The 17,507-nt window shown below is 41.9% G+C and overlaps 1 protein-coding gene across 2 annotated transcripts in view; it reads left to right on the top strand.

Annotated features, from left to right (window-relative positions):
- The window catches only part of gdap2 (ganglioside induced differentiation associated protein 2), a 30,897-nt gene that overhangs the window by 11,664 nt on the left and 1,726 nt on the right, over positions 1 to 17,507 (top strand). The window contains exons 9-14 of one of the 2 annotated variants that reach the window (XR_004796373.2): positions 60 to 136; positions 1,995 to 2,071; positions 2,866 to 3,005; positions 8,962 to 9,016; positions 9,503 to 9,646; positions 14,950 to 15,208. Coding sequence is in view for 1 of the 2 variants with exons in the window: in XM_035651658.2 (XP_035507551.1) it covers positions 60 to 136; positions 1,995 to 2,071; positions 2,866 to 3,005; positions 8,962 to 9,016; positions 9,503 to 9,646; positions 14,950 to 14,991 (535 nt within the window). In the remaining variant the exon portion in view is untranslated. Of the gene's footprint in view, positions 1 to 59; positions 137 to 1,994; positions 2,072 to 2,865; positions 3,006 to 8,961; positions 9,017 to 9,502; positions 9,647 to 14,949; positions 16,976 to 17,507 lie in introns of those variants that run through there. The other variant, XM_035651658.2, reaches the window with a different exon arrangement.

The raw sequence follows: 17,507 nt of genomic DNA, 5'->3' as shown, positions 1-17,507 counted from the left end.
TGTATTGATAGAAAAACCCCAAAAATAGATTTATGTATGTGTGTGTTTCCCTTCCACAGTTACGGTCGCTGGCTGTGTCGAGCGAGAGCAGAGGACCTGTCGGACATCGCTGCCCTGAAAGCTTTATATCAAACCGGTGTGTGTGTGTGTGTGTGTGTGTGTGTGTGTGTGTGTGTGTGTGTGTGTGTGTGTGTGTGTGTGTGTGTGTGTGTGTGTGTGTGTGTGTGTGTGTGTGTGTGTGTGTGTGTGTGTGTGTGTGTGTGTGTGTGTGTGTGTGTGTGTGTGTGTGTGGAGTTCCCTGTGTTGTTCCCCGAGTCTCTCACCTCTGTAACGTAAATGTAAAACAAAACAGAAACAAAAGGACTGCAACAGTAGTTGATAAAATATTAATTTCCCTAATCTTTGCAGGTATAGGGTTATAGCTGCTATACAATGCAGTGGAATGTCATTGCCATTAGGAGGCAGTGTTGCTATTCAATTTAGCCCTGCTGTCATCTGACCCCTGACCTTCATAATTAATATTTGAACGCTTCAAAGTATTCCATGTAACTTGCTTCCTCAAACCAGGAAATGTTCAAACTCCATTATTTTCGCTTAAATTCTAAAAGATGTTTAATTTGAATTAATTTCTTTAGCGTTCAAAAAAACCAAACATTTGAGGAACGGGACAGTGATTAATGTTGATTTTATGTTGTTGGTTTTTTACAGTTAACAGTTTTATGATGATGACCATGACTAGAGCAAAAAGTTGACCAAAGGTTTTTATTTACCAGTATATGACTGTGTCCTCTCTTAACAAATGAAATAGTATTTATATCAGGAAGCCAAAAAAGAGATGAGTTATCTACTTTGATAGCAGATGATTTAAATTGATAAACTTTATTAGATAAATGAACGTAACAAAAAGTGTGCATATAGCAAAGATGTTAATTATTTTTCTGTGTACATTCATCTGCTCTCCTGTTGCTTCTACTGTACGTGCATCACACTAGTTGTGTCTGTTTGTCTAATAAGTCAGGGACGGAAAACAGTAACTCTGGTACATTGGACACAGATTACACATCAGAAATGTTTTAAACAAAAAAACAAAAAATAGCCCTCAGAAGAATTTCTCACGTGGCTCCGCCGACCACTTGTTCACCAAGTGCTCCAAGCTGCTGCCTCCTCTCAGAAAAAAGAGGCATTTTACAGGTCGTTAAGTTTGCACAGATATAACTCATATTTTGGAGTTATGATACTGCGCGGCTCTGTCATTGTGTTAGTGAAACTAGTGCTGCAGATGCAGATGTTTCCATGTGCGGGTCTAAACGCTCCAGAGCTGCCACTCAGGGTTATTTTCATCATCAGTTAAACTGTTGATCATTTGTCAGAAGATGTTGAAATGTTTTTGTTTGGACCAACAGACCAAAACTCAAAGATGTGCACTTTATACACGCACATTTTATCCGAGAGCTTTTCCTGATTTTACTTGCATTTCAATGAACTTTCATAACCAGTGCCTTTCTAATTCTGATGATGTTATGACTCATTTGTTTGGATGGAGTTTGAAAAGTGCTCTACAAGTAAAGATAAAAAGATGATATACAAGCAGACAAAAGGAAGCAGTAGCCAATGATTGCCCTTTAAAAATGATTTAAATATACTTACTCCTGCTCACTGATCCCTTCAATGCTGAAACATCACTTGCCCTTATTTTATAATAAAACAACCAAATAACAGATACATATTTGATTTGTGGAGATTGAATAAAACATCACTACAGTTAGAAGTGATGAGCAGAACCGCGGCTGAACAGGAAAAGAGAAGTGCGGCCGATACTCACAGAAAGTCAAACTACATCAGCGCAAATTCCAGTGAAGCGAAAGTCAAAGTCGGACTCTCTTCGCTGGAGAAGATGATGATCTCTGGGGGGTTTAGCGCTGAAACATGGCAGCGATGAAAGAGAAGATGGCATGTGTGTGTTTGACCTTTATTATTATTGCCTCTGTCCTCAGGTTTGGATATGTGCGGCCGGACGGTGATGGTCGTGGTCGGGCGAAACATCCCAGTGACCCTCATTGACCTCGAAAAGGTAACGAGAGGTTAAAAGAACGATTTGAAATGATTGAAATATTTCTAATGATGTAGCAGCCGGTCAAATATTATTTAATCTGTGAGTGTTAACACACGTTCTGCTTTATATAAATATCAACCTGTTTGTGTTTGTCTTAAAGGGGCAGTAAGCTATTTTAATCCAAAACACTTTTTTAAAATCCACAATTCCATATTTCCTCATGGATCGCCAAAATCACTTACTGCCCCTTTAACATGTGCGGTCAGATGTGTATTTGTATGTATATCTAAATCTATCCTTTCATTAGTCCGTCTGTATTCACATATACTTGTGGCTGAGTGAACATTGTGCAGCTATGTAACATAACATATTAGGTTGTGTGTTTCATATTATCTGCATTCTCATGCAACTCCTGTTTACAAGCATATGTGTATGTGCAAGTTTATAGTTAACACATCAAATATATTTAAGGTAAAACAGTTAACTAACTGAACTATATTTTTGTTAAATTTAAATAAAAATACATTAAACTTGAATTTGAGTAGTTGACGGAAAATTCCGAAGACTCATTTCCACATCTGTTATTGTATTTTGAAATGTACCAAAAATACTACAACTTGAACCAAACTAAACAATAAAACTTACATTGTGTATAATATAAATATAAAACGGATGACTAGGAAGTGACCAAACTTGCTATTACAGGAAATCAAGTCACGGAGGAGTGAAATTCAAATAAAGATGGAAAGGTCGATAAATGTGTGTGCGCGCCCGCACTGATTTCTTTTTTCTCGTCTCGTCCGTGTGCTCAGGCTCTGCTGTACTTCATCCACGTGATGGACCACATCGCCGTGAAGGAGTACGTGGTGGTTTACTTCCACACGCTGACGGGCGAGCACAACCACCTGCACGCCGACTTCCTCAAGACCCTCTACGACATCGTCGACGCCAAGTCAGTCTGACATGTTTTTTTACACTCGCTGCGTGGCTGCACCGATGGGTCAGGAGGTCAAATGAACATAATCTGGAGCTCACGGCAAACGCATGCAGCATTTTTGTACCAGAATTATTTACATTTTCCAGTTGTTGGACCTTGAATGTATTTACTCTGAGGTCAACGAGAGGGTTAGTTAGATGAGACATCAGCGAGGTCTCCTCGTTTGCGTCTTCCTCCTTTCCGTTTTCTTCTCATTCCCCGGCCACACACGGTGAGTGAATAGAGGAAGACTCTGGCGCTCTCACTGGTTTAACCTCCCGCCCACCCAGGGGCTCGGACTTTAATGTTCTGTGTTGTGTGTTCAGGGTTGGGCCGTCACCCACAGGGATGTGTGGCACCATTTCCTTTGCTCTTGAGTTACAGAGCCAGGACTGCGCCGAAAAAAAGCACAGATTTGTTTCTGCCGCGCACACAAAAAGGAAATATTCGCCGATTTTTACAAAACGTGTATTCCTTTTCAAATCGCTTACTGCCCCTTTAAGTCCGGTCTGCTGCACGATACATTTTTTAAGACTGCAAAATAAGAATAGCCTTCCCTAGCATCGTAATCTTTTTTTTTTTAGGCTTGGCCGTCATTCGACCCTGGTTCGGCCTTTGTCTGGCATCTGGCTCTGTTCTCCTCTGACTTCTGCAAGTGCACCGAGGTTCAGATGCATTGCTCATGCTGCAGTACGACACCGCCAAGGTTTACGGTGTGTTTAGACCTTTTTTTGGGGGGGGGGGGGGGGGGAAGCAAAACGAGCTGTGAATCGCTTCTTGTTTCGTCGTGGGTTGTGTAAATCTGGAGGGCATGCTTGGAAGAGGAAACCCAAACTTGGAGCGAGTTCCTAGGCCTGATTTTTATTGGCTGTGACTCATCCTTATCAGACTCCTGAGGACGCTCTGGTTTCGGCCTTGTCCTTCATAGGGAATCACTTGGAAACTGCATTGTTCTATTGGATTGTGAAAGAGGTTAATTTAAAGATGCCCCCTCAGTGGGTGATCCCCTGACATTTTGATGTGGAGTGACTTTGTAGGACATAGAAACCAAGGGAATACTCGCTCAGTAACAAACAGAGAAGTTCTTATTCTTCATAAATACACTGTCACATATTTAAAGACAAACTTTATAAAACAATGGACCTGCTGTACCTCTCTTCGAGACCAACGTGTGGGACGATCATTTGTCTCTGAGCGCCCGACAGATGCCCTCCAGACGTCGGACCTGGATCCTTCTGAGATACTTGAAAACACGTCAGCCTTGTGTTCAACATTCTGAATCGACTGGCGTTGTCGCGCACGCTGCGTTTTTTTCCACATCAAACTCTCAACACATGGAGTCGGGCGTCGAGTCCAGGGATCAATACCAGCCCAACAGTGCGCCTCTTTGTTTGCAGCCCGCTGGGTATTTCTCCATAGATGAATATTATTTTTTTTTTGTACATCAAAGCTAAGTAGGAGCCACATCCTGCAAATGAAAAGCAGAGATGTTTGCAGTTCAACACTCAGCTCTGAATTATTATCTTGAGTAATACTTCGACCGTCGGACTCCTTGGTGCTTCCATTATTTGGGATGATTTGAACTAACTTGACATTTTAGGACCTAAAGGTACCAAAGATGTCCAGCTGAGTTTTATTGAAATGTGGCGTACATTAGGCTGGATGCACCTTGATTTCATTGTGCGGTCGTGGAAAAAAAATGGCATTGTGGGGATTTAGCGGATGTTCAATGGGGCAGGAAACGCAAACAGTGAGATGATCGGACCCGGTTTTAACAAACCTGCAGGTTCTTGTTATTTGGAGGAGAGAAAACAAGAGTGAGCTAAACGTGTGACACTCAAACTGTGTCAGATGTTCTGTTGTAAACATCCACTGACTCAGCAGCAGCACTAAGGAACTATCCTCTCGGGAACTCCTGCCCCACGTCTCGTCCAGAGAAAAGGGATTGTGTATCGTACGTGTGCCTTCCTTACAGTGACATCTCGATGAGATGAATCTCGTCTGACGGAGTTAAACTCGAGAGAGCTGCACCAGTTAATCGATTAATCGACTCCTAAATTATTCGGCTAACTATTTTGATAATCCATAAATCGGTTCAAGTAGTTTTTACGAAAAGAATAAAGTCAAACTTCTCTGATTTCAGCTTCCATTGTTTTTTAAGTAATCTGGTCATTGTTCTGTCTGAGAGTTGGTCAGAAATTCCAAAACACTTGAAGAGAGATTATTCTGTAGCCTTCAAAATCAAAAATGGCGCAAAATAAAAATTGTTTTTTAGGTTGTAACAGTATTTTGTATGAATTTTTATTTTTATTTCTACCATGGAAGCTACTCAAGGAAAAACCTGAATAAAAATTCCAGGACTCAGTGGGTGAGTTATACTTTTCAGGTTCTTATTCAGATTCTGGTTTCTAGTAACCACGACCAAAACCAACTTCCTGTGTCGGTGGGGAACTCCATGTAGCCGTTTACGCACCCTTCCACTCATTCTTTGACGCGAATGGTCGTTCAGTTGGTTGCACTGCACCTCTCTTAGATGGAAACCTCAGTCAAAAGTTAAAAACAGGGCCTGGCAGTAGTTCTTCCCCTTAGGTGTATGTGTATGAAAATTGTCCTAATGTCTGTGTATTTTGCAGATTAAACACATCACACGAGCGCCGTCAAAATCATCTGCACGCCACGTGCTGCATCTAAAAACACAAGAAAGCGGACAAAGAAAAGATACCGAATGCACTCAGTCAACTTTGAGTATAAATGAAGACGCAGTCATCCAGCTTCCTCTTTCACTGGAACAGGGAAACCCCATTCAGTCATACAATCATCGTGACTAGTGTAATTTTTATTTACCACAGAGTTGCTAATTACCTTAAACCGCCAATGTTATTAAAATATTTCCCAGTTATATTTTTAGTTCCTCGCCCTGTGGAAGTGTTTATCTTTGGCTCATTAAATCTCATAATGAACAAGTTGGAGAAGAAACTGTTTGACAGCAGATCTTAATTTTTTCTTGGAAATTTGTTTAAAGCTGAAGGTGACGGGGGGTTTTTCTTCGATACTGAACTTTGGCTGCCTGACGGGATGTTTGAGAAGAAAACCTGTTTGCTGTTACGATGTTACGATTGGTAGCTCGCCGTGTTTCGATGAGCGCTTTTCTTTTTCGTCCTGTAATCCATCATAATCAAGTGGCAACTGGCAACCCACTGTGAGCTGCCGTTTTGAAGCCTCAAGTTTAGTATTTTCGGCCGGCGCCATTTTGAATTCTTGAAATCAGAAGTAACCAGATTTGGAGGAGCGCTGGTTGTGTCCAGTGGAGTCGCCCTCTGCTGGTCATTCCAGAGAATACCGGTTTCAGGCACTTCCGTATTGGCAACTCTTTCCGGACCCGGTGACTACGTCCATCGTTGTATACGGTCTATGATGATCATTTCTTTTATTGTTTTGTTTTTTCGTGGTGGTTTATACATTATAGAATATGAAGCATGCAGGGAGAGTGTCGGTCTGGTGGCGTAAGACGACCTCCGGTGAGAATCCAGCCCTTTCGCCCTTTCAGTACTTCTGTAAAGTTATTCAAGTCTCCCCGTTCCCTTTTAAGCATCCAACTCTTTCGTCCGGACGTGTGACTAACTGTGAAGGATTTTCTCTTCTCAGGCAGTCGCTGTGCCTTTGGCTCGAAGCGCTGTCGATCGGCGCAGGCGGTGGAACCTCGAACACCAAGCCTGGCATGTGCAGCATGTTCAACCTCACCGAGCCAGTGATTGCCTGCAGATGCGTTTTGGCTCCAAACAAACCGCCGACAGACCGAAGCCAAACACGAACAAAACAAGTTTCCAAAACTGCCTGGCTAAGTGGGTGGATTGATTACTTTTTCTCCAAAAGACAGATGAGTTTGTGAGCTTGATTATGGACTTCTTTCTGTGCCCGTCCTCTCGGGGGTGCAGCGCCGGACCACAGCAGAGGTTCCACATCATGGTTTAGTACTCGTGATTCCCGCTGTGAGTTAGTTTTGTCAACTAAGAGACCAAATTCCTCCATGTCCTTGGGCCAACTGTTCCGTATTATTTTACCACATGTGGCGGGTCATTGTCCGTGTACTGCCATGATGAGCTGAAGAGTCTGTACCACCGGTTGCTTTTTGGTTACTGAAATGTGAATAAGACTGCTGATATTTGTTTAGCGATGAGTTCGTCATTACGGTTTTCGGTTACTTCGGATTTTTTGCGGTGCCAAAGTTTCAACCTTGAGCTGCCACAGTCTGGGACTCTGAGGGCCAGAAATAGTTGGTGGATCCCAATCTCCCAAACGGAGAGGCGGAAAAGCTTTTGCTCCCATCATTTGGTGAATCAATGGCCGAACTGGTTCGTACTGGTTCTGCTGACGCCAGGATTGCGTCTGAGCTGGTTTTATTTGTGCCAATGATGTGGGTGTTATTGCTTCATCGGACTGTGACCTCCGGCCGGGGGCGGTCTGCGGTTTGGGGTGAAGCGACTGAGACGAGGGGTCGGCACCTCCAGAGAGTTCAGGGTTCTTGGCCAGGTAATAGTGGACGGATCCCTGGTTGGTTTGCTAGGGACTTTCTTCTGCCACAAGTGCAGCAAGCGTAAATGTCCCGGGTTCCTTTTTCGTCAGTGAGTTTAAGATGCGTGAAAGTGACGGGCCGATCGGTTCCCCAGCTGTGGCTCTGGCCGCACCGACTGGACAAGCCTGTTGTGGTTAAAAACTGATCTTTGTCTGGAGGTGAAGCTCTCGGTTTACAAGCCGATTCCAATTCTCACCTCTGGTCATCATGAGCTAAGGGAATGAGGTCATGGAGACGAATGACTCACTCGAGTTTCCTACACAGGCTGTTTGGGCTCAGGTCCAGGTCCACGTTTGAACTTAAGAGTCCATATCTTGAGATATATCTATTCTACTCAGAATTTAAGGGAGGGGACTATTTTTTCCGCTGCAGATTAATATGAATCTACTGGTGCCCATTGGGACTGAGGCCACACAGCTGCAGTACATGTTCATGGAAATCTGGGATATATTTGTTATATTATAGTGGAACAGAGGAATTAGATGCTGAATATCAGTTGTTTGCCTACAAAACGTGTTAAAGAGTCGTTCCATTGGTGGAAATATTGCAGATACGAAAACACATAGAATATCCTTTAACATCCAGTGTCTGGTAGCTCTCACCTGTGACTTGAAGATGGATTGGATGGATGGATTTATTCATCCCCAGGGGAAAGTGCGGTGTTGCAGCAGCGATAACGTGGATCACACCAATGTATTCACGGCAAACGGGTTACATACAGTGTCCATGCAAAGACACAATTGACACGAAATTCGTATCACTCGCTCGAGTTCAAATAAGCAAGTGAACTAGCTGCTTGTTAGTTAGGTGGCCAGGCTCAAACTACAGAACAGATTCCCTCCCAACTTCGTGTCACCTGGTGCGAGTGACGCGTCTCATCGTCATCTCATTGAGCGAAAAATTGCTGTCAGGTTTGGTGTGAATGCCTTTGTGTGATCCGCTGTAGCAACGCAATTTCCCTGGGGGGATGAATAAATCCATCCGAAAAATATTTGGCGTGACGCGACGCCGCCGACGCCACCCAGCGCTGAGGTTCTCATTGACCTCACCGACGTCCATGTCCGTCACAGAACAGGAGAATGTTCTCTTGTTGTGTAAACGCAGCAGACTTCACACTATTTGCGCCTGTCAGTGTACAGTAGACGGTCCTCAGGCTATCGACGAAGGACCTACTGTACTTGTGTGTGCAGAGTAAATTAAAGGGAAGTATGATATTTGTGTCTGTCTTCCTGTCTCCGTGGTAAATCCATAAATCCATCTTCTTCTCTGTCGTACTGAAGAAATGGTGAACGGTGGTTATAGCCTCGCTGTAAATGTTTCCTGCTCACGTGTTCTGTTGTATGTTTTAATGTGTTGCAGGTTTAAAAAGAATCTAAAGGCCTTCTACTACGTACACCCAACGTTTCGCTCGAAGGTAAGCTTGTCGTCATCATTAAGATGATATTTGCTGTGTCGACAGAGCGTATTGTTTTCCCGGGCTTAGAGGATGATCGTATCAGTGTATAGGTTTCTGATGACGGGCTAGAAATTCAAATTATTTTAGTTAATGCTATAACATGCAATAAAAGAACTGCTATTGTCTGTTTCTTTACAGAAGTTGGTTACACATTATTTTTGTGTTATGAAAATGACAAATCGTGGGAATTGTGCAACCTTGGTGGAAATTCCCTAAGTGTTTCTATTTCTTTATTATTAACTGTAATTACAGTACTTGCTGCAATTGCCAAACTTCCACCTGGGAACCATTAAAGTTCCATTAGATGTAATCAACTTTCGTTTTTTGGAAAGTTGCGCTCAATTTTGCCTTTTGACAGTTGTGGTAAGATTTATATCTCCAGATCCGATCCACCATCTATGGCTGACGAAGTGTGAGTCTTTCTGTTCTCACGACTCCAACCAGGTCTCGACGTGGTTCTTCACCACCTTCAGTGTGTCGGGGATAAAGGACAAAGTCTGTTACCTGGACAACCTGCACCAGCTCTTCACCTGCATCAAGCCAGAACAGATCGACATTCCTCCGTTTGTGCTGGAGTACGACGCTCGGGTAAGCACCGGCACCGTCCAGCATGTGGACTGAGAACAACAGATTCCACTCACCGACAGCTACATTTCCCCCCTTGATTTGGTTTTCTGGACCTTTTCAAATAATGCGCAAATCCCATCCTGAGTTTTTAGGATTGAGATGAGATGAACCTGTCGTGTAAACATTGAGGCTGCGGATGCTTTACTAAAACAACCAGATAAGAACCAGACTTAACCTTTAGGACTTGACCTTCTGTCTGTAGACAATGCTGGGAATTCTCACTCGTGCCAAACTAAAACTGACTCCCTCGGATACGCGTTTGTGTCTGCAGCTCCACGTCTGTCTCTTCCCATCAGCCTCACATTTGCAGGTGGCGAGAGACTCGGGGCCTGCGGTTTTGATACTGTACAGCTTCACATGTGCTTCCTCGTTTCAATGGACTGATCTCCCCGCTCCCTCGCATGCCAAACACAAACACTTAAATGTGTTTACCCGCATGTGTTTTATTCTGAGCGCACTATTCATCAGCTCTTTAATGTAAGAGTGAATGCAGAGCACAGACCAAACCAGAAAAACTACCGGGTCTGTTTATCTCAGTTTTTTCTTTTATTTTCTGCCTTAGTGATGAAAACCAGAGAAGGGGCAAAAATCGGCCAACGACTTGTTTATCGGGCGTAAGCATGTGTGCATTCATGGATATGGCACCTATTAATCAGCAGAACTCGCAGACTCCATTAAAATGACATTGTCCACAGGACGCCGTGTTGATTTCTCTTTGGAAATTTGGGATCGGATGCAAAGTGAAGTCATGGGTATCAACGGCTTTGATTTAGCAAAGCTCTGGTGCTGTAAAGAAAAAGGACTCGTTGGTTTAACTCTTGTTCAGTTTGTATGTTGGATTCCTTCGGTATGGATTCATACCAGGTTCAATTAAATTGTTTTGACGCAATTTTCATGAATTCAAGATGTGGGGGGCAGTTGAAAACGAGTGGAAGCTTCACTGTTGGAGGATTGCAGCTCGTGCAGTCTGTTGCAATTTGTTCACACTGGAACAAATTATTCATGCCACAGTTTTGTATCAGGTTCCTTTTAAATGAATCAGGTTTAGTCATTTGGACGGCACATGAGCAAATGGTAAAAAAAAGTCTGTCTTTGGCTGGCATTGTGGGTTAGTACTTAAGGCTTTATAGGATGGTATTTGTATAATTCACCACAAAGATAGTTTTTACAGCACAGGGAGAGATGAGAAAAATAATTAAATACAGTCTTTGTGTTGCTCATAACTTTTATTCGTCTTTTAGACCTTGTATCATCAGCTTTCGGAAAAACATTTGCATTCTCACATAGTTCTCATAAGTTCAGGACAATGTCCGGACTTCAGTGCATGTCTGAAAGCAGCTATAGGAAGTAGAAAAATAAAAGAAGCAATAATGCAAATTAAAAAGCAAGTACTGTACGTACAAGAAGAAATATTGACAGGAACATGGATTAAAAGGACATAGGTTAAAAAAAAAACTATATAATAAAACAAATCTATAAAAGTAAAAGTATACTTTACTGATGTTGGTAGCAGTAATGGTGATATTAAATCTAGCAGGGACCGGATGTGTCCTCTGGGTACCGTTTAAAAAATATAAATGTTGCTATGACTTTAATCTGATTTACAGTGCAGGCAGAAAGTGTGAAGAGAATGTGTTTTGCCTTGGCTCATTAGTCAAGGCGTTGGAGTCCAGACACGGAGCTATAAAAGGTGTTAATATCTATACTGGCTGAACGGAGCAGGTCTCGCGTCTGTCTCGGGGGGTTTTATATAATAAAAAATGGGCTGCGGTTACTACAGGGTTCATCTGATAATGGCTGCGAACTCGCTCGAATAAAAGATGGGTGTCGGATCTTAAACCTCACAGTTATTGTTTCAATAGAAATCCAGAGCTGCTGAAGTTCAGGCAGTCGTAGCACTGACTGACTGTATCATAACTAGACGTTGGGGGTAAATTTGTTGCAGAAGAATGTGGTTATAAATAGTTTTTCCATACTCTCACACCTTACAAGTGTTACTGTAGTTGAAAGATGCTGCTTGAACTCCATCGCCAGCGGGTTTCCCTTCTTTCTCAGCCTTCGCTTACTCATCAGCAACTTATATTGAGGTAAACCTCTTGTCTTTGCGGGGAATCTAACTTGTCAGTGTGTGAACATAACGGGCTGTGTAAGGCTGTAGTATAGGACATTCCGCCCCTTCAGCACTCTCTGCAGGCAGCCAATGAAGTGGGCAAAATGATTCATATCAACACATGTGAGTTTGCTATTATACCCAGAAATAGTCCTAGTGCGCTGGGCTGAGTTACCGTGTGGGGCCGAGTCCAGGGAACACAGATTCATTTTTGATTCACTCAAATGTGGCCTGACAGGAGAAATACTTACACTACACACACTTACTTTCCGACAGTATGTGCAAAGATCATTGGTTAATACAGAATATGTATTATTGTGCCTGGACGGAGTGTAACGTGACGATTTTCACAATCGTAAAGTTAGCATTGCTCTCGCAGTAATAAACCTACAGAATGTTAATATTATGTGAATCAGCAGATGTCTTTAGCTCAGCTCTCATAGTCTTATTTTCAGTAAGAAAAGCTCTAAATGATCGTATATGCTGTTTGTTCAGCACCAAACAGCAGACAGGAACATTTTGCAATTCTAAAAGCCATATTTTTAAGTTGGTGGAGACCAAAAACGGAGCGAAAAGTGATCAATAATTGGACCCAAGTGGCCAAAACAATCCGTCATTTTAGGTTTTAAAGAGTAAATCGTATTTAGGGGCTTTAAGGCTCCTGAGCTCACAGCAGCACTTGCCCCTCGCTCTGTCCCGTACTATCTCTCTGTGATGTGCTACATCACCTGTAACACTGATAAGCAGCGTGAGACACAAACAGGTGAGCGGGAGTCACGTCTCTGGGGCCGGCTTATCATAACTTTCCTGGAAAAGTGCCGTGAAATGATAAAACCATGTCCTTTTCATTCCTTTCAAACGGGTACAAAACCCAAACAAGATTATGTTTCTTAGATGGGATAACACCTATTTATTACATCATTTATGCATTATTTCACTCATTCTTATGATAAATTAAAGCACTTTTGGTTGTTTTACCAAAACTTAGGGAAATGATTTAATATAAACTTAAACACACACAACTTAACTGCAAACCCGAAGAGGAGGGAAGTGTTTCTCATATTTGACTTGGTCCAAGCAGATAACCTCCCCTCCAAACAACTTTTTACATTATAAATGACTACCTCTCTCACAAATCTATTTGAAGAAATACACTTATAAATCTGCCAGAATGATGCACTCATGTACATCCTTAGTGTGTGTCGACCGCCACAAATAAATGATCAACCTTATGTAACTACTCTGAGGCGACTGCCTCCTTCCCGGAGTGGCAACATGTTTGTTTTAACCTTGACCGCAAATTCACAAATAGTGGAATTTGTTTTGGAAGCAGGCAATAACAGGCAGGAAGGGCGGTTTGTCCGCGACACCGAGCTGAAGCGAATGGAGGCGCGTAACACAGTAAACGCTCCCTTCACGAAGGTTATGATGTTCCGTTTCCGTTGAAATGTTTTCAGGGAGTAGTTGATTCAACTTTACGGTCATTTAGGAGGCTGCAGTTTGTGATGTTGTACATTGTTGTGTTACGCCCATGATTTTTTCTTTCTTCTTTATTATTAATCCACCTGATTGATATCAACCGGGGCTGAATAACAAAAGAAAACCGCTCTGAATATTTCAGCGCAGTCCACGGGAGGCACAAACTGCAGCATCCACCATGATCCAAGTTTAATAAACGTCTATGTGGTCATGACTAGACCACATTGGTTTTACATACTTTATTTCGAATTCCCCCTGTTTATCCTCAGCAAGATGTTTCCTGATTTACATTAGCTGTAATTTGCCGTAGCAGGTAACAATAATAACCAGTAACACGTCACACCGCCCCGACGTTCTTCCCTCTTGCAGGACTCATTTAATTAATGCCACTCGCGTCAAGTTCGCCATTTTTCAAGTGCGGCCAATTTATGCTCATTGAAACTGCTCCTGCATCCGTGTCTCACATTAAAACCCTTCCAGCTCCTCGCTGACAGTCTTCCAGTCCTGTCAAGATTTTAGTTTCAAACATATCGTACCGACAGACGCTCAGTCTCTGTGAACAATAACTGTATTTGTGATTTTGATTTTGTTTTAAACCCTCTGCAGATGTTGTAATGCCACATTTTGAGTAACTGGCCTTTGTTGGTTTTTGTTGTTCAACTATTAGCTCCACCAAGGAGGTTGTTTGTTCACCCGTGTTAATTGGTTAGTTAGCTGGCTAGCTGACTGGTTAATTAGCTAGCTGACTAGTTTGTTACCTTTCTGGTTGTTAGCTAGCTGGTGAAATAGTTTGTTAGCTGGCTGGTTGGTTGGTTGGTAAGCTAGCTGGCTGGTTGTTAGCTAGCTGGCTTGTTGGTTAGTTAGTTAGCTGTCTAGATAGTCAGATAGTTAATTAGCTAGCGAGCTATTACAAAACAGATTCCTCCAAACTTAGTGTAGCTAGCTTGCTAGTTAGTTAGCTAGCTGGCAAGTTAGCAGGTTGGTTGGTTAGATAATTAGCTGTCTAGTTAGTTATTTAGCTAGCTGGCTTTTACATTAAAACTAGAAAAAAGATTCCCTCCAAACTTAGTGAAGCTAGCTGGCTGGTTAGTTAGCTAGCTGGCAAGTTAGTTTGTTAGCTGGCTGGTTGGTTAGCTAGCTGGCGAGTTAGTTTGTTAGCTGGCTGGTTGGTTAGCTAGCTGGCAAGTTAGTAAGTTAGCTGACTAGTTAGTTAGCTAGCTAGCAAGTAAGTTTGTTAGCTGGCTGGCTGGCTGGTTGGTTAGCTAGTTAGCTGGCTAGCTATTACGCAAATACTACAAAACAGATTCCCTCCAAACATGGTGAAGGGATGCGGCCTGGGAAGAAGCCATAAAATGTTGGTGTGGATTAAGGGAAGGATCCAAGATTTAGTAATTTACTTACTTATATGTATATTTTTCCAGGCCAACTAGTTTAATGTTAAATGAATAATTTAATTTAGCACTTTGAGATTGCTTTTAGCAATGAAAAGTGCTCTATAAATGAAATGTATTATTATTATCATTAATAATTTAGCTCATCAGACCACTTTATATTAGACAATCGAGTGTATGGTTGTTTGGCCCTGGCGGATGTACAGTATGCGCCTTACTGAGGATCATTCTAGGATCACAATCTGTTTATACACTTTGCTGAATTTCCGTCTCGTCCATCTCAGGTGAACGGACGCTACCATCCCGCCCACTCCTCCAGTCTGTGACAGCCGACCAATCAGACCTCTCTTTCCCGGGGTGACGAGGCGGCGGCGGCCTGTCAAATGGACGTCGCGTTGCCCCGTGTGGTCCGACCTTCCTCGCCTCCTCGACGAGGCTCTGAAACATAATGGAGGGAAACTCTCCTTTTGTTCTGTCCGAGCTTTGGGGGAGAAAAGGGACTAAATGAACAGTTGCCTCCCACGTTCAGCAGCTTCTGGCCCGGTAAGCGGTCGTTCCCACTCACCACAGACTATTTCTGGATCTGGAATGTTTTTTTTGGACTATGCCTTTTTGAGGGTTTCGTATTCTCAAACATCCCTGAATATGAAGCATCGCGTTGAGTTTTGTGGTCGCATCAAATGTCCTCGTCTGTGTCTCAGACTACAGATTATCAGACTTTCTGCTTCTTCAAATGCTGAAAAAAACTCTGGATGGAGTAAAGACCAATGCTGCATTTCACTCAGTCGGACGTTGGGGTACGACGTTGCAATAACAACCTGTGGTCAACCTCGGAAAAAAACCCAAACAAGAAAAAACCTTTTCTTTGATTAGACAAAAAACACTGCTCCTTTGTGCAACAGCTCATGTCGCTCTGTTAGTGTCTCTGTCTTCTGTGTAGCATAAAACATTTACTTCACTTTCATCACTTACATTTATCCTTAGTGTAGTTTGACGTAGAAACCACATCTCTCATATTTGTGCATTAAATACGAAGCTGCAGTTGGTTTAGTTATTGTTTTTGTGCAGATCACACAAAACAGATAATGTGCGTTGGTTTATGGGCTTTATAGGTGTTGCTAGGCAGATTTTCTTGACAGTTGAACAGAGCCAGGTTCGCTGCAGCGCCGTTGTTTAACGCAGAGATATGAGAGTGTTATCCAACCGTGTCATCGAGGAGAACATATTAAGATATTTTCCCACAACTATGACATATTCTTTCAAGTTTTTTTAATCCATTGGTCACTGTCCTGAGCACTGAAACAGTCAAATTGGTCAATCAACAGAAGATTAATACGCAACAATTATTTTTTTACAACCGTTTCAGTGCCAAACTCTCCCTGGTTCCCAGTTTCTCACGTGTGAGAATTTGCTGCTCTTTCTATACTATTATAAATTTAATCTCAGTTTTGGTGAATTAAGGACCTCTCCTCAGGCTCTATGCATCTTTCAATATTCCTTGAAACTTTATAGGTGAAACTGAAATCACAAGGGTGGCAGTCAGAACTATAGTCTTTTGTTAAATCTGCCTACTTTCGCAGATGACACCTTAATGTGAGCGGTTCAGTTCAGGATACGATATACAAGATTACAAACAGAATTCCACCACGTCACTACTTTGTTATTATCTCATGTATCTGCTAAGTGTTGTCTTATGAAATCGCTGGATAGCTTGCAGCCGGTTTTCACTGTTTTTGGGAACAACTGACATGAAGGCATCACTTTTGTTTTGGGGAACTGTTTAACGTCGAGTCTCACTCTGACATGATATTTTTATTTTCCCTTTGCCGATGGAGATTGGTTTGTCTGTTTCGTTTCTCAGTTACTAAATCTTTTGTATTTGCACAGTTACGTTTGACTTTTCTTGGTGTTTCCACAATCCACAAGTAGTTTGATTCAACTTTGACAAACAAGACCGGTGGGTTTTATCATTATCAGGGCGATTGCAAAATCAAATGTACTGAACTTTTTCCAGCAGTCATAATGTAGCACACCCCAGAATCTCTTCTTAGTGGAAAGACTATCGACCATAAACGTATAAAGTGTGTTTGACTAAAAATCTGTCACAGATTTTCAAACCTGCATGTATATGTAGTTCTGTCTTCACCCAGGTCTTTCTGCCGTGTTTCCAAGATGTCAGGGATCCACATCTGCATCTTTAAATAATGTCAGTTGTGCTGGCGAGCAACAGAACTCTTACAGCTCTGAATCAATGTATACAGTTGATCACGCTGTTAATAAAATAGTCATAACGATATACACAAACTTTAATCAAGTGTCTAATGTCTTTAAATCATATTCTTCTACAGATAAAAGGAGGGGGGGAATCAGTGGCTTAGAAACTGAGTTGGAAACTTGTGAATTTTCTTGTCTCCACTGACAGAACAAGCCTCATCTTTTAAAAATAAAGATTGATTGTGTTATATGTGATATAGAATATTATAAATACAACTATGGATAATTTGAGTGTCAGTGTTTTCCCTTCAGTCGCCTCCTTTAGGACGGAACGATCAGATCAGTGAAGTCGATGATATAAAACTTTATTTGTCAGAACTGTGATTAATGTCAGAATGTATATAAATGATGATAATACAAATTTTAACTTTCTGGAAATTAATCTTTATTATTACTATTTTTATTTCTACATAAAGTGATTAATGCAAAGGATTTACAGGAAATGACGTCATTCTTGTTCACATATCCTGTACTGTTGGGTTACTTCTTTTTTTTTTAACTTTAGACTCTGATTAAATTGATTTTTGTAAAAAAGTGTTTTTCAGTTCTTAATTGATGACATTGTCGT

Source organism: Scophthalmus maximus, chromosome 14 (assembly GCF_022379125.1).
Source record: "Scophthalmus maximus strain ysfricsl-2021 chromosome 14, ASM2237912v1, whole genome shotgun sequence".
Classification (NCBI taxonomy): domain Eukaryota; kingdom Metazoa; phylum Chordata; class Actinopteri; order Pleuronectiformes; family Scophthalmidae; genus Scophthalmus; species Scophthalmus maximus.
This window is presented reverse-complemented; position numbering and strand designations above follow the sequence as displayed.